Source organism: Bos taurus, chromosome 25 (genome assembly GCF_002263795.3).
Source record: "Bos taurus isolate L1 Dominette 01449 registration number 42190680 breed Hereford chromosome 25, ARS-UCD2.0, whole genome shotgun sequence".
Lineage (NCBI taxonomy): Eukaryota > Metazoa > Chordata > Mammalia > Artiodactyla > Bovidae > Bos > Bos taurus.
In genome coordinates, this window is record NC_037352.1 from 20850813 (window position 1) to 20876869 (window position 26057).

Here is a 26057-nt window from a genome sequence, read left to right on the forward strand (position 1 = left end):
TCAGGAAGCAACAGTTAGAACTGGACATGGAAGAGCAGACTGGTTCCAAATAGGAAAAGGAGTACGTTAAGGCTGTATATTGTCACCCTGCTTATTTAACTTATATGCAGAGTACATCATGAGGAACGTTGGACTGGAAGAAGCACAAGCTGGAATCAAGATTGCCAGGAGAAATATCAATAACCTCAGATATGCAGATGACACCACCCTTATGGCAGAAAGTGAAGAGGAACTCAAAAACCTCTTGATGAAAGTGAAAGTGGAGAGTGAAAAAGTTGGCTTAAAGCTCAACATTCAGAAAACGAAGATTATGGCATCTGGTTCCATCACTTCATGGGAAATAGATGGGGAAACAATGGAAACAGTGTCAGACTTTATTTTTCTGGGCTCCAAAATCACTGCAGATGGTGATTGCAGCCATGATTGCAGTAAGTAAAAGACACTTACGCCTTGGAAGGAAAGTTATGAGCAACCTAGATAGCATATTGAAAAGCAGAGACATTACTTTGCCAACAAAGGTTCGTCTAGTCAAGGCTATGGTTTTTCCAGTGGTCATGTATGGATGTGAGAGTTGCACTGTGAAGAAAGTTGAGCGTTGAAGAATTGATGCTTTTGAACTGTGGTGTTGGAGAAGACTCTTGAGAGTTCCTTGGACTGCAAGGAGATCTAACCAGTCCATGCTAAAGGAGATCAGTCCTGGGTGTTCTTTGGAAGGACTGATGCTAAAGCTGAAACTCCAATACTTTGGCCACCTCATGTGAAGAGTTGACTCATTGGAAAAGACTCTGATGTGGGGAGGGATTGGAGGCAGGAGGAGAAGGGGACGACAGAGGATGAGACGGCTGGATGGCATCACCGACTAGATGGACGTGAGTTTGAGTGAACTCCGGGAATGATGGACAGGGAGGCCTGGTGTGCTGCAATTCATGGGGTCGCAAAGAGTCGGACATGACTGAGCGACTGAACTGAACTGAACTGATAGTGACATAGATCTGATGTTAAGTGGTATTCCTGATTTCAACTAGCTCCAAATCTTGTAAAAACATTTTTTATTTTTATGACACAGGTTTATATATTTATGTATATATACCTATATTTATATGGCTAAGCATTGAATAATCGATGCTTTCAAACTGTGGAGAAGACTTTTGAGAGTCCTGTGGACTGCAAGGAGATCAAACCAGTCAGTCCTAAAGGAAATCAAACCCGAATATTCATTGGAAGGAGTGATGCTAAAGCTGAAGTTTCAGTACTTTGGCTACCTGATGTGAAGAGCAGACTGATTGGAAAAGACCCTGGTGCTGGGAAAAACTGAAGGCAAAAGAAGAGGGCAGCAGAGGATGAGATTGTTGGATAATATCACCAAGTCAATGGACATGAGCCTGAGCAAACTTCAGAAGGTAATGGAGAACAGGGAAGCCTTATGTCCTGCAGTTCATGGGATCACAAAGAGTTGGAAACAAATTGGTGACTGAACAACAGAATATATATATATATATATATATAAACAAGAAAAAACAAATGAAATTCACTTGTAAGCCTACCCCAAGAGATAACTTCTTTTTAAATATTTTGATATATATTCTCTGTATTGTTTTGTAGCCTGCTTTTTTCTCTTAACTGTCCTTTTTATTGTGCCAATTAAACTGGGTAAATACATTGTCAGAAAAAAATACACTAATAGGATTTGATCTCCCCAAAATAATTAGAAATGAACATGATATTTTACAGAATAATTTATATTAGTAAAAAATTGGACATGATCTTGAAATAAATCAAAAGATCAATTAAATGATGTGTGAGTGGAATACTTAGGTAAATGTAGTTATTGGCAAGGCGAGTTACATATACTATATCAGGAAGTGAAAAAAGTGCAGACCCCTTCTCCTCTCTGCACCTGTTCCTTCTCTAGTCAATGGGGCTGTGACAGAGGTGTCCCACGGTCCCTCCCAGTTGTAATTTTCCAAGCTCATTTATTGTAGTTTTCAGCGTGAGTTCCTAAAATAAAAAGAAAATGACAGCTGAAGAGACTGAAAGATGAGCGACCTGCCCTAACATCCCTGCTGCCCAGGTGGGCACTGAAGTGCCCTCGGACTCCATCCAGGTCAGGAGGAAGTCGGGGACAGGAGGCTACTTGGGATTTCTCTTGATGCTGGGGCCGGGAGGGTGCCCAGCTGAACCAGGATGGAAGGCGCTGGGCAGTAACAGGGCGGCAGGAGGCGCTGCGAGAACGTGAGGAACAGGATCCAGTGTGGCCTCAGGGCGGCAGCAGGCACAGCGCCGTACCGCCTGGAAGCACGGAGCGGGACGGGCTGGGACGCAGAGCGCCCTCGGGATGGCAGGGGGCGCTGCAGAATCGTTGCCGACTCTGGGATGCCGCAAGTCCCCCCGGCCGCTGGGGAAATACACCTGGGCAGGTGGGGGGCGGGGCCCTATGGGGGCGGGGCCCTATGGGGGCGGGGCCCAGCCCACAAGAGCCTTGGCTGCTGCGGCTGCGGGATGCTCTCGCTGTAAGAGGAGCGGAACGGAGCGTACTCGGATCGCGCACACGCTAACCGCAGACACTTCCGACCCGAGTGAGGTGAGCCCAGCCGAGTTGGGTCGGGAGTTTCAGGCCTCGGAGCGGCCGCGGTGAGCTTCCGGACTTTGGTCGGGCGGTAGACGCGGAGTGTGCATCATCAGCCCGGGGCTGCCTTCGGGTACCGGGGATGCTCGGACTCTTTCCCAAATACATCCATTCGGTCTAGCGCTCTGCTGTCTGCCCACACGGTGGCCGGGGAGGCAGAGCTAGAGCCGGAGGCGTTTCTGATTTATTCAGAAACTGGGTCCAGGGGTTCGGGGCTGCGCCCCGCCCAGTCTCTCCACCCAGCACTTGCTCATTCCTTTCCTGGCCTCAGTGAGACGCGTGGACCTGACCGCGGTCTTTCCTTCCACCCCCTGGAATGTTTTCTTTAGGGTGACTGTGGTTGCAGAAAACAGCAAACACTTGAAGCGAGTTGATTGGGTTCTCTGCTGCAGCTTCAGCCCTGGCTGCCCTCAAGCAGACGTGGCTTCGGGCACAGCACCGGGTCTCTCTGCGCGGGGAGGGCAGGGGCTGCAGAGTTGCTGGTGAGAAGCGCGGATCTGGCGCCCAGAGCCTGAGGTTCGGCTTCCATCACTGAGATTTTGAGGACAGTCGAGGTCGGGAATGGGCGAGAGGGGTGCAGAAGAGAATCACGAGGGACCCCGGAATTCCAGAGAATTATTTTAATCCTTCTACCTGTGTGGCACTGGACAAGTTGCCTAAACTCTGCACCTCAGTTTTCTTCTCTGTGCCTGCTCGAGCTCAGTTGTGTCTGACTCTTTGTGACCCCATGAACTGTAGCCCGCCAGGCTCCTCTGTCCATGGGATTTCCCAAGGCAAGAATACTGGAGTGGGTTGCCATTTCCTCCTCAGTGAGGATTAAATAAGGTAATGGGTGAAAGGACTCTGAGGAGAAAGCTTGAGAGTAAAGGATCAATAAATGAAAGCTGGTATTATTTTTGTTGTTCTTGCTGCTGTTGCTGTTGTTATTATTATTTGGGGAGTAGTTTGTAGTTCAAGGCTCCTGGTTTCAGTTGCAACTCCACCATTTTCTAGTGTGACCTTGGGCAAGTTGCTTAACTGCTCAGCATCTCTGTTTCATTTGTATCATGGAGAAAATTGTGCTGCCTATTGCCGAAAATAGTTGTAGAAATTAAATCAGCTAATACTTGTAAAGTGCTTAGAAGAATGAGTGCTGGGTGTCAGTTACTAACTCTACCACAAGGGCATCATGTTTAATCAAGCAATATAACCTAAATGTAGCTACATCCTTGCTCTGTAGCAAACCTTACTTTGCTCAGAAGTTGAAATATTATATTATTTGTGTGAAGATGTATATGTTTTATGATGAGCAAGGTGGGTTCCCTTCTTTCACCTGCGGTTTCACTGACATTGGTGGCTGACCCACTGGGGTCAAAGCAGTCCTGGGGAAGGGGCTGATGGGCTAGAGGGACCCTAGGAGTTGTATTTAGTGAGAGGACAAGAAGGTTTGATGACAGAAACTTCCAGAATCACAGTTTCTGTGGAACATTCACAGAGGAGAAAATCTTCCCTGGATTGCAGTTTTATTTGATACAAAATTGTACCTGGACCTAGGTTTCTAAAACAAACTCTTGCAAATTTTTGTTTTTGAATTGTAGGGAGAGAGGAGGTCGGGATGGACAGCATTTAAAATGATAAAACACAATAAATCACTTTCCTCTTGCCAAGAGGTTTATAGCATAATTTTGAAGGTCAGAGACCACAGCAAGATTATATACATCTGTGAAGGCTTAGAGTGGCTGGCTGCCTCTGGACGTCTTATCTCCCTTGCAACACTCTGTATCCTTGCTGTCATAAACCTGAAACTCACTGACACCATAAACTTGAAGGCTTACCAGCTTGGCCCAAGCTCCCAATTTTGGACAATATCCCATGGGTTTAGGGTAGAGAAAAAGTGAGTGCTCAAGTCCAGAATCCTGAAGAACAAGATGGGGTAAACTATAGTCTTTGTCCCAGGCCCAAGCCTTCTGGTGGGGTGGGGTGGGGTGGGGGTGCGGGGGAGCATGGGGATTACACCGTATATCCTACTCCAAATTATAGTATATCCTAATTTGTCTCTGTCACCTATGGTAGGCACAGGAGACAGAGTTTCCATATACCCCTCCTCAATGCCCATGTTTACTAATACCAATGTTAGGAAGCGATTGTACTAACTACCCAGAATTTGAAAAGTAGATAGCTCAGGATCCCATCCTTAGTTCCAGGAACTGCTAATTAACTCATGAGGAGTGGGCAGCACCCAGCACAATACCAGTCCCCTCAAGGCATATACCATGATGATAAAGGTTGCAAGATTCCAACCAAGTGCCTCCACTATGTGATTTTGCACAAGTTACTCCAATCTCTCTGAGCTCATTTTCCTCCTCAGTAACCTGGAGATAATAATAGTATGCCTACCTTATGGCATTGTTGAAACATGAACTGAAGTATACATAGATAGATAGATTTGGATCGAGATTTATTATGTATGTTCTATATGAAGAATGAGACTGTACGCATTTATGAGATGAGTGAGACTATATATTATTTTAGTTCATATCTTAAAAGATTGTTATTGTACATTGTAAAGCTTCTGTAATTCATATACATCGTGCATATTGATGAATGTGGTAATTTGCTTTTCAACATTCTTCCCCAGACAAAGCTATTATAAAATCAAAATGTATTCTCCAAATCAGTGGTATGTTAGAATAAAGGAAATCTGGCACAATGCCTGGCAAATATTAAGTGGCCAATATTTATAGGCTATTGTTGTATTATTGTATCAGGTGCTCTAGAAACACTAAGAGATTGAGTATAAAGAGAAAAAGTGAAACAGAAGTGAAACAGAAACACTCCACTTGCAGTAAATCAGCTGAGAAAAGCTCAGGAAGCTACGGCTGGTCTGGCAAGGGACTGAACATGATCTAGTGTGGCTGCCTGGAAATTCTCTTGGCAGATTTTATCTGTTAGAATCGATTCATAAGGCACTTGCTCTGTGCCAGACGCTGAGGTCAGCACCAGGGGGGCAGGAGGAGGTAGGAATGATGCCCTCAAGGAAGGCAGGCTAATGGAGGTGATAAAATCAGGCCTCGGCTGCTAAGCTCACGATGGAGCTTGATAAGAGGGAAGTGGAGTCTGATGGGGTGGGGTTGTTCCAAGCACCCAGGAGAAAGGTCTTTCAAACTCATGGAGTCATTTTCATGTTAAGCCTTACCCAGCCCCGGCATCCACACGGCTTGGCCTGGGGGCTGCCCTGGGAAGCAGGCAGAGAGGGAGGCAGCTGTGGTGGCCCCAAAGCAAATATCCTGGAGCAAGGGCCAAGGCCTCAGAAAGCAGACTGTCTAGCCCAAAGGGAAAGAGGAAGACAGCCTTTGGGGACACATGAGCTGGTGTTTCCCAGCGCCCAGCCTCTGGGCTGTACCCACTCACTTGCCTTTTTTCTCTGCCCCTCCAGCTTGTCTGTCCCATCCTCACCATGGCTCCTGGAGAGAAGATCAAAGCCAAAATCAAGAAGAATCTGCCCGTGACGGGACCTCAGGCACCTAACATCAAAGAGCTGATGCAGTGGTACTGTCTGAACACCAACACCCACGGCTGCCGCCGCATCGTGGTGTCGCGTGGCCGCCTCCGGCGCCTGCTCTGGATTCTCTTCACGCTGACGGCCGTGGCCCTCATTTTCTGGCAGTGTGCCCTCCTCATCTCATCCTTCTACACCGTCTCTGTCTCCATCAAAGTCCACTTCCAAAAGCTGGATTTTCCTGCGGTCACCATCTGCAACATCAACCCTTACAAGTAAGAGGCAAGAGCAGGCACGTGGAGGAGGGGTCATGCCCCCTCCAGATGCCAGTGCCCCTCCCAAAGGTGACGCACTCCAGCCTGCAGACACACTGTTTAGAAACTTGAATTTCTTGCCAGTGTTGGTAAACTGCCCTCTCCCTGGTTTAAAATCTGTACCAAATTTTCAATCCATCAGCAACTTCTGAGGATGGACTGGCTCAAGGAAGGGAGGAGGGTGAGAGAGGCTGCAAGGAACTCTTCTGCTTGGCAGCTGGGTCTGGAATAGACAAGCATCCCTCCTGTCTTAGACACACACACACACACACACACACACACACACACACAGAGTCCAGCTTAGCCATTTGCCCTGAGCTCGCCAAGCTCACACCCTCACTCTCCCCTGAGCGTGAGCTGGAGGCTGACTCAGACGTGACACCTAGATGACTTCCAGAAGCACCTCCGCTGCCCAAAACCCTCACCTGAGTCAACCCAGCCCCACTAATTGAGATCACTGGGCTCTGGGCAGGACCATCCCTTCGTCCTGCCTAATTGTCTGTTGCCTGACCTGTTCTAAATGGGTCATCGGAATCCTTCTCAGGATTATTGAAAACTGATCTGTGAGGCAGATCAGAATTTGGCAGAGCAGGGGTGGGGGCTGGGAGAAGGGAAGAGCAAGGGAAGAAGACCTTCAAAGGGAACTAACTTGTAGAGTCCTCGATGAGTTGATGGCAAAGCTCAAAATCAAAATCAGGTCTAAACTTATCCTCCCCCTCAAAGTCTTTCTTTCCTTCCTTCCTTTCTTCCTTCCTCCCCACACCCTTTCTTCCCTCCATCAATTGTTCCGTAATCTCTTACTCAGCCTCTACAAGTTGTCATTCACTATGCCTCCTTCTGGGGCTTGGAAGTGAATAACTCAGACACAGTCTTTGTCCTCGTGCAGCTGATGTTGGTAGAGGATTGAAATATTAACAAATAAAATTACACTAATAAAATTAATAATATTTATTATTTACATACATACACATAGAGATATGTGAATGGATGGATAGATAGAATAAACTGGTTAACTCTTGCCAATAATCACATTTTACAGATGGGAAAACTGAGACATGAAAAGGCTAAATGGCTTGTCCAGAGTCCCACATCCAGAACCAGGATGGGGAACTGGAACCCAGGCAGTTTGGCTCTGAAGTTTCTATGTTCAGTCACTATGCTGTGTGGTCTGTGTGTAAAGCAAGGGGGCGAGAGAGTAAGGAGAGTTAAGAGGGAGGTCAGGACCATTCAGTATTGTGAAAATGAAAAGATGGTGTTGTTATGCTTCATGTAGTCAACTCCTGAATCATTCTGTGTTCTTGGGGGTTTTCAAGGTAACAGTAATACCTCTCCCTCCCAGCACTGATTTGAGGAGAACCTGTGGGCAGGGGCAAGTATGCCAGGTGGAAACAGAGCCTGCTGCTGGGGAGACTCCTGGTTAGCAGTTATTTACTTGTCTTCACTGTGGCTGGTTTATGGGAGGCAGCTGACAGTCACCACTCCAGAAATGCTGGTTGGGGCAAACTCATCAACACACCCCGAGAGCAAGCAGACAGTGATGGCAAAGGTGAAGCCACAGGCAGTTACACAAGGGTCATACAGGAGCCTGTCTCCATTTATTTGAGCCAGTGGTCACGTTGGAGGAGAAAATTTTTAAATGGCCTGGTCTTCTTGGCCAAGGGCGCTGGGGCGATGGGCACATCAATGGGAAGCAGCATGGTAAAGGGCCAGAGGGGTTTCCCCATCCCAATTCCTCCTTCCCACCTTGGCAGGTACAGTGCTGTGCGCCACCTCCTAGCTGACTTGGAACAGGAGACCAGAGCAGCCTTGAAGACCCTGTATGGCTTTTCAGAGATTACGTCTCGGAAACGCCGAGAGGCACAGTCCTGGAGTTCAGTCAGGAAGGGCACTGATCCCAAATTCCTCAACCTAGCCCCACTGATGGCCTTTGAGAAGGGTGATACAGGCAAGGCCAGGGACTTCTTCACGGGACGGAAGCGGAAAGTCAACGCAAGAATCATTCACAAGGCATCAGATGTCATGCATATCCACAATTCCAAGGAGGTGGTGGGATTCCAGCTGGTAAGATGCACATCCTCTCGGTTTCCGGGCCTGGGGTGGGATTATGGGTCCGGGGAGGTGAGGTCATGGGTCGGGGAGGCATGTCATGGGTCCAGGGAGGTGGGGTCATGGGTCCAGGGGGGTGGGGTCATAGGTCCAGGGAGGTGGGATCATGGGTCCGGGGAGGTGGGGTCATGGGTCTGGGGAGGCGGGGTCACGGGTTGGGGAGGCAGGGTCTTGAGTCCAGGGAGGTGGGATCATGGGTCTGGGGAGGTGGGGTCATGGGATGGGGAGGCGGGGTCATGGGTCCGGGGAGGCGGGGTCATGAGTCTGGGGAGGCGGGGTCCTGTCCAGGGAGGTTTCTTCTTTGCTGTTAGTCCTATAGTCCCTCAGAAAGAAACACATTCAGGGTGAATCAGCTGCAAGCAACTGAAACTGATCCAGGCAATCGTTATTATGTGTGCTGTGCCCAGTCATGTTCAACTCTTTGCAACCCTGTGGACTATAGCCCGCCAGGCTCCTTTCCATGGGATTTACCAGGCAAGAATACTGGAGTGGGTTTCCATTTCCTCCTTCAAGGGATATTCCTGATCCAGGGATCGAACCTGAGTCCCCTGTGTCTCCTGCATTGGCAGGCAGATTCTTTACCACTGAGCCACCTGGGAAGCCCCCAGGCGATCTTAAACAGATAAAAATGCCATTAGAACTGGTATCAGGTGGGTGGCCTGTTAGGAACCGGCCACAGAGTAGGAGGTGAGTGGTGGGTGAGCCAGCAAAGCTTCCCTGCTGCTCCCCATCACTTGAATCATCACTCCCACTGGCAACATCTGTGGAAAAACTGTCTTCCACGAAACCAGTCCCTGTGCCAAAAAGGTTGAGGACCTCTGTCTTAGAAGGTGACCAGTAGCTCATGGAGTCCTCTCAAAGGACAGAAATTAGGGAAGATTCAGGGATCCTGGTGGCAAGAAATGATGAAGAGTCATTTCAGATATTGCTGCTGGATTAAATAAGCTTCAATTGTTGATTCAAATTCCACTGGGGACTATCTGATTGACCAAGTTTGGGTCACCTGATGGCTCATGTAGGGTAGGGCATCTTGATGGACAGTCTTGGCTGACTATATCCAAAGAGGGAAAGGAAATTCTACCAAATAAAATTGGAGTGCAGATACCAGAAGGAAGAAAATAGAAAATGAGCAGCAGAAACACACAGTGTTCCCAGCAATACTTGCCTTCATGAGGTGCTATAGCCTGACTTCTCATCTCTCCTTCTTGGTCCCATTTAAGGGGCTCTGAAGAAGCAGCCATTTACCAAAAATGAATTCCATTGCCTTCCTGGCCACACTCAACCATCACCCTCCTCTCTGTGCCCCAGCTGTTTCTGCAGGATGAGAGCTACTCAGTCTTCATAGTCTTGGTTGCTGATTGTGAGACCTGATGGCTCCATTTGCCAATCCTGAGGGGAAAGTGGCACTTTTTCTAAATCACTGAACCTTTGTGAAGTTTTCCTGGGTCCTTACACAAGATAAAGTTCTCCTTGATACTCAAATTCATCTTTTGGTGTCTGTCTTTTAGGAGAGTTTTCAAGCCCTGTTGATGAAATGAGAGGGGCTTCTCAGGTCATGCAGTGGTAAAGAATCTGCCTGCAATTCAGGAGAAATGGGTTCGATCCCTGGGTTGGGAAGATCCCCTGAGAATGGAATGGCAACCCACTCCAGTGTTCTTGCCTGGAGAATTCCATGGACAGAGGAGCCTGGCAGGCCACAGTCCATGGGGTCACAGAGTTGAACATGACTGAGTGACTGAGCACACACACACATAAGTATGATGAGAACATCTGGGCCATATCACAGTTTACCTATAGAACTCCCATTATTATATATTTTGAATGCTGGTCTTCCTAACCAGCATATGAGGTGGGGAAGTATGGTATTTTGATCACATTTTGCAGGTGAAATAAGGATAGGTATGCAGATGACGCTACCCTTATATGGCAGAAAGTGGAGAAAAACTAAAGAGCCTCTTGATGAAAGTGAAAGAGGAGAGTGAAAAAGTTGGCTTAAAGCTCAACATTCAGAAAGCTAAGATCATGGCATCCAGTCCCATCACTTTATGGCAAATAGATAGGGAAACAATGGAAACAGTGACAGACTTTATTTTGGTGGGCTCCAAAATCACTGCAGGTGGTGACTGCAGCCATGAAATTAAATGATGCTTGCTCCTTGGAGGAAAAGTTATGACCAAACTAGATGGCATATTAAAAAGCAGAGACATTACTTTGTCAAAAAAGGTCCATCTAGTCAAAGCTATGGTTTTTCCAGTAGTCATGTATGTATATAAGAGTTGGACTATAAAGAAAGCTGAGCACTGAAAAATTGATGCTTTTAAACTGTGGTGTTGGAGAAGACTCTTGAGAGTCCCTTGGACTGCAAAACAATCAAACCAGCCAATCCTAAAGGAAATCAGTCCTGAATATTCATTGGAAGAACTGATATTGAAGTTGAAACTCCCAATACTTTGGCCACCTAATGCAAAGAACTGACTCGTTTGAAAAGACCCTGATGCTGGGAAAGATTGAGGTGGGGAGGAGAAGGGGACGACAGAGGATGAGATGGTTGAATGGCATCACCAACTGGACGGACATGAGTTTGAGTAAGCTCCAGGAGCTGGTGATGGACAGGGAAACCTGGTGTGCTGCTGTCCATGGGGTCGCAAAGAGTCATACACGACTGAGCGACTCAACTGAGTGCCTTGCCCAGGGTCTTGCAGAGAGGTCATGGCAGTGTCTGGGCTAGAATCTCAATTTTTAGACTGTTGATCTGATAAGAAATGGTGAGGGTTGGGTGGAACTCAGTAGCCATGATTGGTAAAAGCCTGGCTATCTGGGGACTCTGAGGAAGCTGGTCTTGGTTCTCACTGAGAGACTCATGAGAGTGAGGCTCTGTGTCCTTCCTCACTTAGCCCCTTCTTGGTCCTTGAGGCTTGAGGATGTTGAGTCCCTGGTCTCAGAAGTGAGAAGAAGCCCATCCTTGCCCAGGTATCTCTCCTGTTCCCCTGAGTATCTAGAGTCCAGTTCCTTAGGCTCACAGTCCTTCTAAGGGCCCCTGGCAGGGCCCATAGCTTTATCTTGGTGTCTCCTCCTCTTCACAGTGTTCTAATGACACATCGGACTGTGCGGTCTACACCTTCAGCTCAGGGGTCAATGCTATCCAGGAGTGGTACAAGCTGCACTACATGAACATCATGGCCCAGGTGTCTCAGGAGAAGAAAATCAACATGAGCTACTCTGCTGACGAGCTGCTGGTCACTTGCTTCTTTGACGGGGTGTCCTGCGATGCCAGGTCAGTAGTGGAAGGCTGCTCTCTCAGCTCCAGGGACCAGGGGCTCTAAGTGCTGGGCTCCTTGCACGCACCTGCAGCTCAGCTAGAGTCTTGGGAGTGACAGGTGCTCTTCTCACTGACCCTGCCTTTTGGAAAATGACTTATACAGGAGCTCAGCTCTAGAGTCTGTGAGGAAGATGAAGATGACTTAGCGTCAAAACATCCTTAAACTCATTAAATTATTAAAACAGAGTAGTTGATGGTGGACATATAACTTTGTATATTACCATCATGCATACCAGTGAGAACCATCAATCTAGTCAAGAGGAAGTAAGGAAGGAGAGATGGAAGGAGGCAGGAAGAGAAGAAGGGAGGGCAGGAAGGTCTGTGGACAGACGTGAGCTTTCATACCTTTCTACCATTAAGATAACACCCAGATTCCTGGTGGACACTAGGAAGTCATGGGGCATTCTAAAGTGTTCCTGTTTATTGTAAAGGCTTTCTTCATTCTTTTAAAATACTAAATGTTTCTATATGTTAGTTGGTATATTGATCCTTGTGAAAACTGAGTGATTAGAATCATGTCTCCTGAAGGTTGGATTCTAAAGTCAGTATAAGGATATGCATGATGTGATTCCTTTTCTGGGAATCATTTGCTAGGAATCGGAATGGGAAAAAAAAAGTCAAGTGTTGGCTGAGATATTCAAGCGAAGAGGAAGTGAGGACAGATTTATTGGCACAAAGCCTGCCAAGTCAGGATGGAGAAGGAGGTGAGTGGATTAAGAGGATGAAGGGAAAGCAGAGGGTGGTTCTACATCGACATGTGTCAACTGGACGAGGGGCCTTGTTTGTCATCTGTTGGAGGAAAGATGGGGAACATAAGTTGTGTCTATCATCCATTGTCCACAGAAGAGAGCTGGCCCGTTAGCACTGCCCACTGAGATGTCAGCTCAGGTGCGTGACGGGAGTTCCCAGCACAGCCCTTTCTGACCTGTATTCTTTCACCGTAGGAACTTCACGCTTTTCCACCATCCAATGTATGGGAATTGCTACACATTCAACAATAGACAAAATGAGACTATCCTCAGCACCTCCATGGGAGGCAGTGAATTTGGTAAGAAAACCTGCATCAAGGGGATCCTGGGGTGCTCTAATGACAAGCTTGCTGACAGCAGGCAGTTGGGGTGCTTGAAGCCTTCCAGAGATACAGGCTCTCCCTAACCTGGCCAGAAACTGGGGATACAACTTTTTCTCATCCATGTCGGTTCTTTCCTTCTCTATCAGAATCTGTTTTCTTTTTTGACATCTCCTCTTTGCTTTTGAGAGAGCAGCAGGGACAACCCTGGTGTTTCTTCACCTGGGGAAACCACTCAGGTTTAAAATTGTAGCTGGAGTGAATAATGCCGAGCAGGCAGCTTCAGAATGGACTTAAATCCAGACGTGCTGAGCAGGAGATTAGAGAGGCCAACACACCTTTATCCTGATTAAGATGACAGATTTTGGAGCCAAAACCCACTCTGTCACTCACTGTGAAGCCCAGTGAAAGTTTACTCCCCTTCATTTATAAAGTGGGAATAACAATGGTACTGATAATACAAGGTAATTGAGAAGTCAAAACATGAAAAGCAGTTAATAAGACCTGACACACGCTGTATTCATTTGGTTGGGCTGCCTTAGCAAAATATTATAGATGGGTGGCTTAAACAATGGACATTTAGAAACTCATGGTCAAGCTGCTGGCAAATTTGGTCCTGGTGAGGACTCTCTTGCTGGCTTGCAGTTGGCCACCTGTCTCTGTCCTCACATGGCCTCTCTTTGGTGGCATGCAGAGAGAAAGCTGTGTTGTCTCTTCCTCTTCTTATGAGAACACCAATCCTATGGGATTAGGGTCCACCCTTCTGACCTCATTTAACCTTAATCACCTGCCTAAGGCTGATTCTCCAAATTCAATCACAGTGGGGATTAAGACTTCAACATATAAATAGGGTGGAGGGTGGTCTGCAGAAAGACACGCAATTCAGTCCATAACACATACTAAGCACCCAATAAATGCTAGTTGTGGTTGTCATTACTACTGTTACTGCCGTTACTACCATTGCTGCTGCTGCTACTATTACCACCAAAAATTACTACCTCTAATATTATTATTATTGCTACTCTACTATCGTGACTTTTGTAGAGAAGACAGGAACTCAACCGATTGGTCTATCTTGAAAGATTCTAAGCAAACTGAACACGATTTTATACATAGATATGCTCCTATAAGGATAGGTAAGGTCTTATGGAGGAAAACCCAGTTGGACTCCTCCTCTTTGTTACTGCACAGTCTGTGTTCTTACCACACCTGCAAGAAACCATAACTCAGAGCACATACGTCAGTGGGAAGAAGTTGTCTGGGAACTGTTGCACAATCCTGTCTCTGCTGCATTTGAGCTGTGTGACCTTGAGCAAATCACTTCCCCACTCTGGGCTTTGATTCCTTCACTTACAGATAGAGTAAAGGCAAAGGCAGAAGGGGACGGCAGAGGATGAGATGGTTAGATAGCATCACTGACTCAGTGGACAGGAATCTGAGCATACTCCAGGAGATAGTAAAGTACAGAGGAAACTGGTGAGCTACATACAGTTCATGGGATTGAAAAGAGTCAAACACAACTGCTGCTGCTGCTAAGTCACTTCAGTCGTGTCCGACTCTGTGTGACCCCATAGACGGCAGCCCACCAGGCTCCCCCATCCCTGGGATTCTCCAGGCAAGAACATGGAGTGGGTTGCCATTTCCTTCTCCAGTGCATGAAAGTGAAAAGTGAGAGTGAAGTCGCTCAGTCATGCCCGACTCTTAGCGACCTCATGGACTGCAGCCTACCAGGCTCCTCAGTCCATGGGATTTTCCAGGTAAGAGTACTGGAGTGGGGTGCCATTGCCTTCTCCACAAACACAACTAAACAACAACAAAAAGAAGTCAGAATAATTTTAAAAATTCTCTTCTTTCAACTCACATAGGCCCTGTTCATTTGCTCATTTGTTTACCAAATATTTTTGAGTATCTTCTATACTTCAGGCTCTCTTCCAAGTCTTAGGGACCCAGTGGTGAATAACACAGATATCATCCCTGCTTTCAAGGAGCTCGTATTTTGTTGGAGAGAAACAGATAAATGGATGAACAAGCACATAGACATTATCTGGTTATCAATCCTAGGTTTATACCTCAAGAATTACCCCGCACAAGGGCTGAGTTGAGATGGGAATTTTATTTCAGATAAGGAGGTCCAGAAAGGCCTCTGGGATGAGGGTTATTTGAAGAGGAGAAGATGTATGATACGGTCCATTGAGGAGCATTTGAGCACTAGCAGGTCCGAGGACCTCAATGAGGAAATGGATTTGGTGTGCTCTGGAAACAGAAAGATGACCAGTGTGCTTGGAGCTTCCTGATGGAGGGGGAGAGTGGGATGAAGAGGAAGGCATCACCATATGAGAGCTAGTCAGGTTTCTGGATGGAGAAGGCAATGGCACCCCACTCCAGTACTCTTGCCTAGAAAATCCCATGGATGGAGGAGCCTCATGGGCTGTAGTCCATGGGGTCGCTAAGAGTCGGACACGACTGAGCGACGTCACTTTCACTTTTCACTTTCATGCATTGGAGAAGGAAATGGCAGCCCACTCCAGTGTTCTTGCCTGGAGAATCCCAGGGACTGGGGAGCCTGATGGGCTGCTGTCTTATGGGGTCGCACAGACTCGGACATGACTGAAGTGACTTAGCAGCAGCAGCAGGTTTCTGGACAGTATTTTATGGTGTCCCCGTGTATGCAATGAGATGCCTCTGAAGAGTTTCAGACAAGGGAGTGACCTGATTTTAAAAGGTCCCTCTGGCTGCTCGGCTCAGATTAGACACAGGTGTAACAGTAGGATCAGGGAGAGGATTTAGGGCAGTGGTCAGATGCACTACTGGAATCTCAACCGCAGTCCTGCACATCCCTTTGGGTGCCCAGCAGAACTTCCCATCTCAAAGAGCCCCAAGGAGGTTCACGTCTTAGGCCAGGTAGCAAAACTTGTGCTTGGCAACACTGCAGTAACGATACTATTCCTGAACCCTATTTGAGCTAAGCTCTGGAAACAGAGCAGTGAAAAGTCAGGCTCCCCTCACAGAGCTTCCCATTTTGCTCCTGTCCACTTTTCACTTGTAGGAAATGCCTGGGTCTTGGTTTTGAGGCTCCCAGAGTGGTGGGAGAGGTAAGCTATGAGCAGGGAATCTTCTCCTGGGTTTTGACCACAATGGGCTGCCTTGTCCTTCCAGGGCTGCAGGTCATCCTGTACATAAATGAAGAAGAGTACAACCCCTTCCTGGTGTCCTCCACTGGGGCTAAGGTGATTATCCATCGGCAGGACGAATACCCCTTCGTTGAGGACGTGGGAACGGAGATTGAGACGGCCATGGCCACCTCCATAGGAATGCACCTGGTAAGAGCACGCTCTGACTTCCATCTGCTTGGCAAGGAGGACAGCTTTCATTGAAGGACAATCAGTGAGGTGGGACTTACAGAAAAGGGTATTGGTTTTAAGAGGAAGCATAGTCTCATGTTTTTCAATGATTACTCAAATGGTCACTCTCTAAGTTACACTAAGGGCTGTCTTTATGTCTTCTGTATGGATGAACAATGACAGGACACCATTTAGGATAAGAATTGAAGGAACCTTCCTTGTTCAAGAGACAGACATCCACATTTATGAAACCTGTGCTGGAAGCAAGGCATCAGATACTAATGATGTATTTGTCAGTGATATAAATGGAGCGGATTTACACCTTCCTGGGCCACCTACAGGCCAATGGAGCATGTAAACCACTATTGGAAAGTCACTGGGCCTTCACAGGTCTATTTAGTCCCTCCTGCTTCCGTCAGTTTCAGCTCATGTACCAAGAACCCCTCTTCTCTCAAGTCTTTGACCTTCTCTGAGCTCACTGGGTGCTGAGAACACTCATACCTGTCACCAGGAGCACATCTGGGCTGCAGACTCCAATCCTTGGGTTGGCCATGCCCAGTGGAAGTAGAAGGGCAAGGTGAGGGGTGTCCAAGGACACCCCTGGTCACGTCACTGCTTGTATAGTCTCCTGTTTCTAGGCCTGGGTTTTTTTATGCCAGTCTCTCTCTCTCACTCTGTGACTCTGTCTCTCATTCTACCTACCACAATAACTATTAAGTACTTATTTCAAAGGAGTATATGTACAAAGTCAGTACAAGGATCCTACTGTGCAGACACACCTCCTCTATCCCTAACTGCTGGTCTCCTCCTTCCTTCACATGCAGCTATGGCTGTTGCTTCCATGACTCAGAAGGGTGTTACAGTCTTCTTCAAGCCTGTGTATGAAAGTGAAAGTGAAAGTGAAAGTGAAGTCGCTCAGTCGTGTCCGACTCTTTGCAACCCCATGGGCTGTAGCCCACCAGGCTCCTCCATCCATGGGATTCTCCAGGCAAGAATACTGGAGTGGGTTGCCGTTTCCTTCTCCAGGGGAGCTTCCTGACCCAGGGATGGAACCCGGGTCTCCTGCATTGTAGGCAGACGCTTTACCATCTGATCCACCAGGGAAGTCCTATAATCATTTCTTCTTTTATGCAAATGCAAAATACTGTTCTGCCCCACTTTTCACTTGATAGTATAGCTTGGAAATAGTTCCATAGCAATACACATAGATTCTGCCTCATTCTTCTTAAAGACATAATATCCCATTGTGTGGGTAAGTTATTGAAGCAATTCTCTGTTGATACACTTGAGCTTGTTTCCAGGTATGACTAAAAACAACAGTGCAGTGGGATGTGTAGTCATCCAATTACCTCCTAGAAGTATATCATTCAAGACGTAGATTAGCCAAATTGCCCTCCAATGATGTTGTACCAAAACAGATATCAAGCAACGTTTCAGTTCAGTTCAGTCACTCAGTCACGTCTGACTCTTTGCGACCCCATGAATTGCAGCACGCCAGGCCTCCCTGTCCATCACCAACTCCTGGAGTTCACTCAAACTCACGTCCATCGAGTCAGTGATGCCATCCAGCCATCTCATCCTCTGTCGTCCCCTTCTCCTCCTGCCCCCAATCCCTCCCAGCATCAGAGTCTTTTCCAGTGAGTCAACTCTTCGCATGAGGTGGCCAAAGTACTGGAGTTTCAGCTTTAGCATCAGTCCTTCCAAAGAACATCCAGGACTGATCTCTTTTAAAATGGACTGGTTGGATCTCCTTGCAATGTTTAATCTTTGCTAATTTAAGAAAAAATGGCATCTATTATAAGTTTAATTGACAGTCATTCTTAGTGGTATTTTTTTCACCTATTTATGGAGGGGAAAAAATCTCTCCTTATGGACCCTTTGTTCATGCCTTTGTTTATAGCGAACCTTAACATTCCAAGGGCTTCCCTTGTGACTCAGCTCGTAAGGAATCTGCGTGAAATGTGGGAGACCTGGGTTTGATCCCTGGGTTGGAAAGATCCCCTGGAGAAGGGAAACATTACCCTCTCTAGTATTCTGGCCTGGAGAATTCCATGGACTGTATAGTCCATGGGGTCACAAAGAGCTGGACACGACTGAGCAACTTTCACTTCACTAACGCCCCAAATTAAACCTCTTACCCTTCATCCCTCACAATTTTTTCCTCCAGAGAAGTGGTCTCCAAACTAGATTGGTCATTAGAATCAGGTCTACTGAATCAATCTCTCTGAGAGATGAGCCCAAGGATCTGTATTTTTACTGGACCCCAGCGGTCATTCCAAGAGAGAGCAAACTCAGGAACCTCAGCTTTAGAAACCTGAGTAGTTTAGAATGAAAGAAGAAGAAAAGTGTGTCTTCCTCAGAGAAAGTAGAGCTAGGATGACACCAGAGCTTTAGCACAGCCGTAAATGCTGTCTCCGAAGTGTTACAAAGTCACATTACGGGCACTGGAGTGCATATATCTATCCATTATCTATTCATCCAACAAGCATTTTCTGAGCACTTCATGTGTGCTAGATCCTGGAACTACATCAGTGTCCCCAGAACTGTCCCTGTCCTTTTAGACTTTGGGTCTAGCAGAGAGAATTTATAATAACAAACCAAAAATCACATAGGTGATTAACTGTAATCATCATAGGTGCTAAGAAGGATAAATACAGGATGCATGAGAGCATACCACAGAGATGCCTGAAATAGGGCTTTTATGGGGGGGGGGGTAGTGGAGAGTTCAAGGGGCGCTTTCCTGAGGAAGTAGTGTTTAAGTTGGGAAAGCAGAGTTGCTGAACTGGGATCTGTGGCTTCGATGCCTGGCCATGTCCCATTCAAGAGCAACCTTGGACAAGAGAAACCATGGGGATGGTCATCTGGGAGCCCCGGCGCTCAAAGGAGCCATGTCACTTAGGGGCTTTGTTCAATGTGGGCAGTTTGTTCCACATGAGAAGTGTTGTGTACCAACTTGGCCTGTGTGGATGCTGATGGCCCAGGAAAAAAATCTTGAGCCCCAACTTGCTCAAACTGTGATTTGAAAGACTTTAGGTTCCTACTTAAGGAACTAGGTCTCTGATTCCTCTCTTTACCAGCAGATTACAAAACTCCCTGATCAGAACAGTGAGCATTTTGATCCAATGTTCCCCTGGCAATTTTGTACTTGAAGAAGCACCTGGAATTTACAGCACATTCTTACAGCACGTGCTCTTCTTCCCTCCTGCCTGTTACAGTGTCTGCAAACTTAGAGCTTGGGAAAGTTTGAGAACCAAGGGAATTGCCCTCTGGTTTTCTTCTCTGAGCTTAAGAATGCCCATCACATTGTTAAGCAAATGCTCCCTTTAGCAGTGATGGGTAAACAAAGACATGGGTGGGTTTTCTGCTACACCTAACTTGAGGTGTACAAAATCAAAGCCACAGAGCAGGGGCAGGCAGCTCTGGTTCTGATTTATGAGCATTTAAGACAACAACAGAAAAAAACAGAGATTACTGAGAGGTCACCAGAGGGTCATTAAGAATAAATCCAAACACACTAGACGTCCTTCCTTCTTTATTTTTTAGGTAGTTATTTATTTACTTTTGAGAAGCATGTTAAACTGGTGGAATCAGTTGGTTAGGCAGCTGGTTAACAAATCTTCTTTCATTCATTGAGGGACTGTGTGTCCAAAGCACTGGCTATTCAGAGATGGGTATAACAGAGTACCTACCTTCAAAATTCACCTTTAAGAGAAGATAACACAGCTTTGCAATACAGGTCCAAGCTCTGTGGGAAGAGGGACCATTTCTGTCTGTTCCCAGGCTCAGTTCTTAGAGCATAGTAGATCCTCCGTAAATATTTTTGGATGGCTGGATGAACCGGAGCCAGGACAAAAGCTGTTGGTCTAGGCTTTCTAGATGATGATTTCTTAAGGACAAATGTCAGGCAAATAGAATCAGGAAGGGCCACTCCAGACAAAGGGCAGAGCAATTACAAAGGGGGTTGCAGAAAGGATTTGAAGTCTCATTTCAAAATGATTCATAATGTAGTGAATCATTTCGAAAAACCACTTTGAAGCGCACTCAAAATACTAGAGTATTCAAATCACAGTTTGAGCAAGTTGGGGCTCAAGTATTTACAGTAGCAGCCAAGTATTTACAGTAATACTAGAAAGAAATTATGACTCCCTCCCTGAGGCAATGGCTGTGGGGATGAGCAGAAGTGACTGGATTTGAGAGATCTTACAGTGTGGAAGCAACACTGCTTGACAACCAAGGTCATCGGGTAAAGGCCAGGGGAAGTTAGATCCATATTTAGGTTCTGACTTGGGTATTGTGTTGAATGGGAGTACAGGTTCTGAATTAGGGAATACAAGAAGAGTAGGGTTCAGGGAGAAAATGACCACTTCAGTTTGGCACATACCCAAGGTGTAGCTTTGGGAAATCAGGCTGAAAACGTCCAGTGATTAGATGCTCTAAGCCTGGAGCTCAGGAGAAAAATCCAGAGGCAATGGCGGGGTGTGGGCTGCATCTAACATAGTTCTAGACTTAGAAATAAATGCCATCACTCAAGACCTGAGACAGAACACAGATGTTTAAGGGCTGAGCAGAGAGGAAATGGAGAAATAGAGGCACCAAAGTAGCAGCAGAAGCTGGAAAGGCTTGGTGTCAAAGAAATGAAGATCGTTTCAAGGAAGGTGTTAGCTAGAGTGCCAAACACAGTTGAGCAGTCTGGCAAGATTAAGGGTAAAAGCTGTTTTCTGGGTTTTGCAACCAAGAGGTCACTGGTTCTTTGCCAGAACAGTTTTCAGTGGAAGGAGTGGAACAGAAACCAAAGCACAATAGGTTGGATCATGAATGGGAGATGAGGAAGTGGGCAAAGACAAGTTCACCTAGGGGGCTGCGGACCAGGCCCTGAAGAGGGGCGAGACTTCACTGCCACTGCAAACCCTACTGTGCATTCCTATCTTAAAGCACCCTCTTCTTTTCACAGGCATGTTGGTAACAGGAATTAAGGGCTCAGACTCTGGAGCCAGACAACTAGGATCCAAACCCCAACTTTGCACTTTGGTCGTGTGATCTCTGTGTCTCAGTTACCTCACTGTGAAATAGGGCTGATAGTAAATTACTGTACAGGCTGGTGAGAATTCACTGAGCTGATTCATGCTGCTTGGTGTGTGTTGAGTGCTCCAAAAATATTGGCTGTTACTATACACCTTTTTTTTTTTTTTAAAGAAAAGAGATATGAAAGGATGGAAAAATAAGCATTAGGGGAGATTTTTCTTGTCCTTCCTGACACCCCCATTCTTTATGAGTGAGATATTGTTCTCTTCCATATAGTATTTAGAAGGAGTACTAATGATTTGCCGTATGTGTTACAAATATCTTTCCCAGTTTGTGCTTTCATTTTAGTTTTCATTATGCTACCTTTTTCACATGCAAAACATCAGATGTTTACATAGTCAAAGTCTTCGGTTTCTTCTTAAGTCATTATGTTTACTGAGTATTTTTCCTCCTTGAGATCAGATACTGAGCTGAATTTCCTTCCAGTTATTTCATTATTTCTTTTCTTTATTTTTTCTTTTTACCTTGAATTTTATTGTTTTTGATACATTTATTTTTCCCTGGTGCATATTTATTCAGCTAATATTTCATTATTTCATTTAAAAGTTTAACCCACTAGAATTTCTATCTCTGAAGGATTTGAAATTGAGATAGGATTTATTACTTCCTCCAAATTCTTAACAAGTAGTCCTAACTTCATATGTTGAATAGTTCTTTTTCCTCCACTGATTAGGAACACAAATTCTTATAATTTATTAGCATCTAGGAATTATTTCATAACTTATTACAATATAAAAACAAAACAAAAGAAAAGAGAGTCAAAGCACCCATAACTCCATCTAGGGTTTCCTGTTGCCCTTGGGTGTTTCTCTGACACAGTTCAGACTTTACAGGGGTGAGCTAAGGATTCCTGTCTGACTTCCCTCCTCCCCCAGAATTCTCAGAAGGAAGCAGATAGGACCTGGTTTGAGAAAAATGAGTCTGTTTCCCCATACACCCACATACAACACATGTGCACACATACGCCTAATCACACCCACACACACCTGTGTGTGCATGCATACCACACACCTATCTATCCATCTGTTTAAACTTCACACACTCTCGCTCTCTCACACACACACATATATTCATTTTCATTTTGGGGTCTCTAGGGATCAGGACAGAAGCCAAAATGTTTCCCCACCCTGCCCATGTCAGCAGTTCTGGAAAGCTGACAGGGAAAAGCGGAAATGAAACATGAGGGAGTAAGGGGGAGAGAGAGTGAGAGAAAGCCAGGGCTCTGTCCAGGTTCCTCTGACTGAGGCTCCGAGAAGCTGAAGACATCTATTCCACTCTAAAAAGGCTGCTTGCCCTACCTGCCCCAGCCCAGGTGTTTTAGGAAACAGCCTGAATAATCCAGGAGCTCTGAGTTTGATAAGCATCATTCAGAGTAAAGGGCCATTGAATACTCAAAAAGCATAAAAATCACGATGTTAATGATTTTCTCACAATCAGTTTCCTGGAAGTGGTCTTCAGGCTGGTTCTCAAAGTAGAAGGAGCCACAGCTGCCTTTGCCAACTGCATAGGGCTTACCTGTGTGGACAGACCCTCTCCTCTAGATTTCAGGGTACTGAACGCTCCCTGCAGGCAAATAGAGCCCAGGGCTGACACTCGAGGCTCTGTGGCCAGTTTAGCAGGACCTGGGGGCTCCAAGGGACACCTGATTGGGAGTGTGCAGCTTGGAGAAGCTTAGAGGGTAGCATTGGGTGAAAGTGCCCTGAGGGAAGCCACTGCTTGGCATCTTGTGCCCATTTCCCAGCCTAGCCCTGGCATGTACTAGAAGCTCCGAATCTCTTTGTTCCCCAGCTCTTAGAGGAATGAAGTAAGTCTGTTTATTCTATACTGACACGGAAAGACACACTCTTTATTATGAATGAGAAAAGGATATCGTAGGGCAAGGGAACATGTGAATCTTTTTGTCTGGGTCTCAGGATGGAAATCTGACCTGTTGAAGTAGGTGCCCAGGGGAAGGGAGGAAATCAGATGATTACTTTCCTCTTTGCTTCTTCTGTTTAAATGTTTTAAAATGAGCCCTGTCTTTTGCCCTGGAGGTTCTTGCAGTTAATTGAGGAAGACTAATGGATCAACAGATGAATTACAATACAAACAGAAAGAGATCGTAGCCCTTTGAGATGGCTACAGTTTCTATCTGCACCAAACTTCTTGATTTCTTTCCCCCTCACCCCACCCACCCCCAACTATCTTTCTCTCTATTCAGCCACTTTTCAGGAGTTTTCTTCCCTCCCATAAATCTGACATCCATTTGCCCTTTACCCTCCCCATCTCAAAAAAAAAAAAAAAACTTTGTACACACACATACACACACACACCAAATCCTAGCTGTGAGTTGGTCACAATTTATATTCTATATTTGCTCCCCCTTGGGAGACATTATCCTTCTTTTCCCCTAATTGTCTTGTCTGGATTGTTCCTTTATAGTGACAAATATTAAGCTAGAATCAAATGTGTAAGCCATAATAAAAAACATAATTTAATAAGGCTTTCAAATAGTGAGTTGCAATGTTCTTACCTCCTCTGATCAGGGTATCATTCTATACTGCTGGGCATTCTTTGGTCCTCTATAAGAAAGTCCATTTTTCCAAATCACCTTCTGGGACCAAAAGGCAAGAAGGTAGGAAATGAGTCCTTCGCTGAGACAAGAATACCATGCAGCACAGTCACTGCTCATCTAATCCCTCCTGCCCCATCCCCGTGGATTCTTCAGTGGCTCACTACTCTTCAGAAAATCAAATCCAAACCCATGTTTCTCAGCAGTGTAGGAGACTGCCACAATTTGTCCTTAAATCCCTCTCAGACGTCATCTCCAGCAACAGCTCTCCCTTTTACCATGGTCCAGCCACCCTGGCCCTCTCCCGCCTCCACTCTGGCTGCTCCTTCTGCCTACTCCTCTTCCTATGTTTCTTGACAAGTCCAGCTCTTTCCTGCCATTCCATGTCCAACCAACATGTTCTTTTCTCAAAGATGTCTTTACTAATCACTTTGGAAAGGTTGTCCCCTCCTCCCAACCCTTCCAGTTTCTACCTAGTTCCATTAATCACTATAAAAAATTATTCAAAATGATTTATTTGCTTTTTGGTCATCTGTCTACTGCATTAGAATGTGAGCTCCAGGAAAGCAGGGAACTTATTTCGATCATTGTGGATTCCATAGTGCTCACAAGAGGGCTTCCCTGGTGGCTCAGTGGTAAAGAATCCAACTGCCAATGTAGGATATGTGGGAGACTCAGGTTCAATCCCTGGGTCGGGAAGATCCCCTGGAGAAGGGCCTGGCAATCCACCCCAGTATTCTTGCCTGGGAAATCCCATGGACAGAGGAGCCTGGCAGGCTAGTCCATGGGGATGCAAAGAGTTGGACATGACTAAGCAACTGAGTGACATAGTGCCTAGAATAGCATCAAGCTCCTAGTAGGTGCTCAATAAATAAATTGGTTAAATGAATGAGTAGGTGGTTGCTCAGCTCCTAGAAGCTGCTAGCAATGCCCCTTGTCTGGGTCCTGGAGAGGTGCAGGGCTGAATATGTGCTGCTGTGATTACAGACGGAGTCCTTCAAGCTGAGTGATCCCTACAGCCAGTGCACGGAGGACTGGAGTGACGTGCAGATCACGAACATCTACAATGCCACGTATTCCCTCCAGGTACAGGCTGGAGACAGCACCCAGCCCCAGGCTGTGGTCTGGACCCAGGAGACAGAATTATACATAGGTTGGGGTGTGTCTGGGACCAGGAACTGTGGTGAGAATCCTGGGGTTCATCCAAAGATCTCAAGAACAAATGATGCCGGCTGGTTCCAGTCCTCTTCAACCCACCTGTAACCAGAGCTTAGTCGAGGTTTGCGTGGAACAGAACGTACAGCTCGGCAAACCTGCTTCCAAATCAGCCTTGGGGAATGAGAGACAGGAGGAGGAGGCAGTCTGGGAGGGGCTGGCTAAGGGGTGCCTTTTATCCACTGACAGCCTTAGACAAGTTGTGTGCTCCTCAGTAGCCACCAGGGGAGTTTGCATTGGATCAGGAACTGCTAATCGGTGGTTTCCAAGGCCTCTACCAACCTGCCCACCTGGTTTTTCACCCGGTTTAAAAGTCGGGGAATTTCATAAGAAAACCCAGATTTCTAGCTTCTCTTGAAAAACAAGATCTGGTAACAATGGGCCCGTATTCCTACAGGATAAACAGTGGGTAGAGTGGCCTTATCAAATGAGACACGTTCTTTGGTTCCCTGCATTCTCCACCACCCATTAGTTACTACCTACATTGACCCTTGGGTGCGATCACCTGTTACACCTTGTCTTCTGTTTTGCGAGTCTGCCCTTTGCCTCCCACCAGGACACCTAGAGAGTCAAATGAGAATCACCCAGCAGAGCAAAAGAACCAGGCGCCCTCTGCCCTGAATCCTCTAGCTTCTATTAGAGCTGAGCTGAGAGGTGGTGGAGACACTGAATGAAAAGAGACTAGTGGTCAGACAAGGTCTGCTTGTAAGAAATAGAGATGCAATCACACTGACATTAAGACAGAAGAAAAGTCAGCTCAGTGGAAAGACACTCGGGACAATATTTAGTGAGAAGCTAGCATTTACAAACACTTTACATCTTTCTATTCATATCACAACAACCTCATGAAGTAGGTGCTGTTATACTGATTTCACAAATGAAGACAACAAAGCATCAGAGAGTTTAAGTAACTCACCTGAGGTCACACAACTGGGAGGTGGCAAAGCTGGTATATG

General features: G+C 46.3%; 1 protein-coding gene across 3 annotated transcripts in view; it reads left to right on the forward strand.

Annotated features, from left to right (window-relative positions):
* Positions 1-2501: 2501 nt before the first annotated feature.
* Positions 2502-26057, forward strand: part of SCNN1G (sodium channel epithelial 1 subunit gamma) — a 31333-nt gene continuing 7777 nt past the window's right edge. The window contains exons 1-7 of one of the 3 annotated variants that reach the window (XM_059881432.1): positions 2502-2631; positions 6042-6379; positions 8170-8479; positions 11608-11798; positions 12788-12891; positions 16069-16232; positions 24874-24972. In XM_059881432.1, the coding sequence (XP_059737415.1) occupies positions 6063-6379; positions 8170-8479; positions 11608-11798; positions 12788-12891; positions 16069-16232; positions 24874-24972 (1185 nt within the window). In that variant the 5' untranslated portion in view covers positions 2502-2631; positions 6042-6062. Of the gene's footprint in view, positions 2632-6041; positions 6380-8169; positions 8480-11607; positions 11799-12787; positions 12892-16068; positions 16233-24873; positions 24973-26057 lie in introns of those variants that run through there. The other 2 variants (XM_024985043.2, NM_001193174.2) reach the window with 2 other exon arrangements.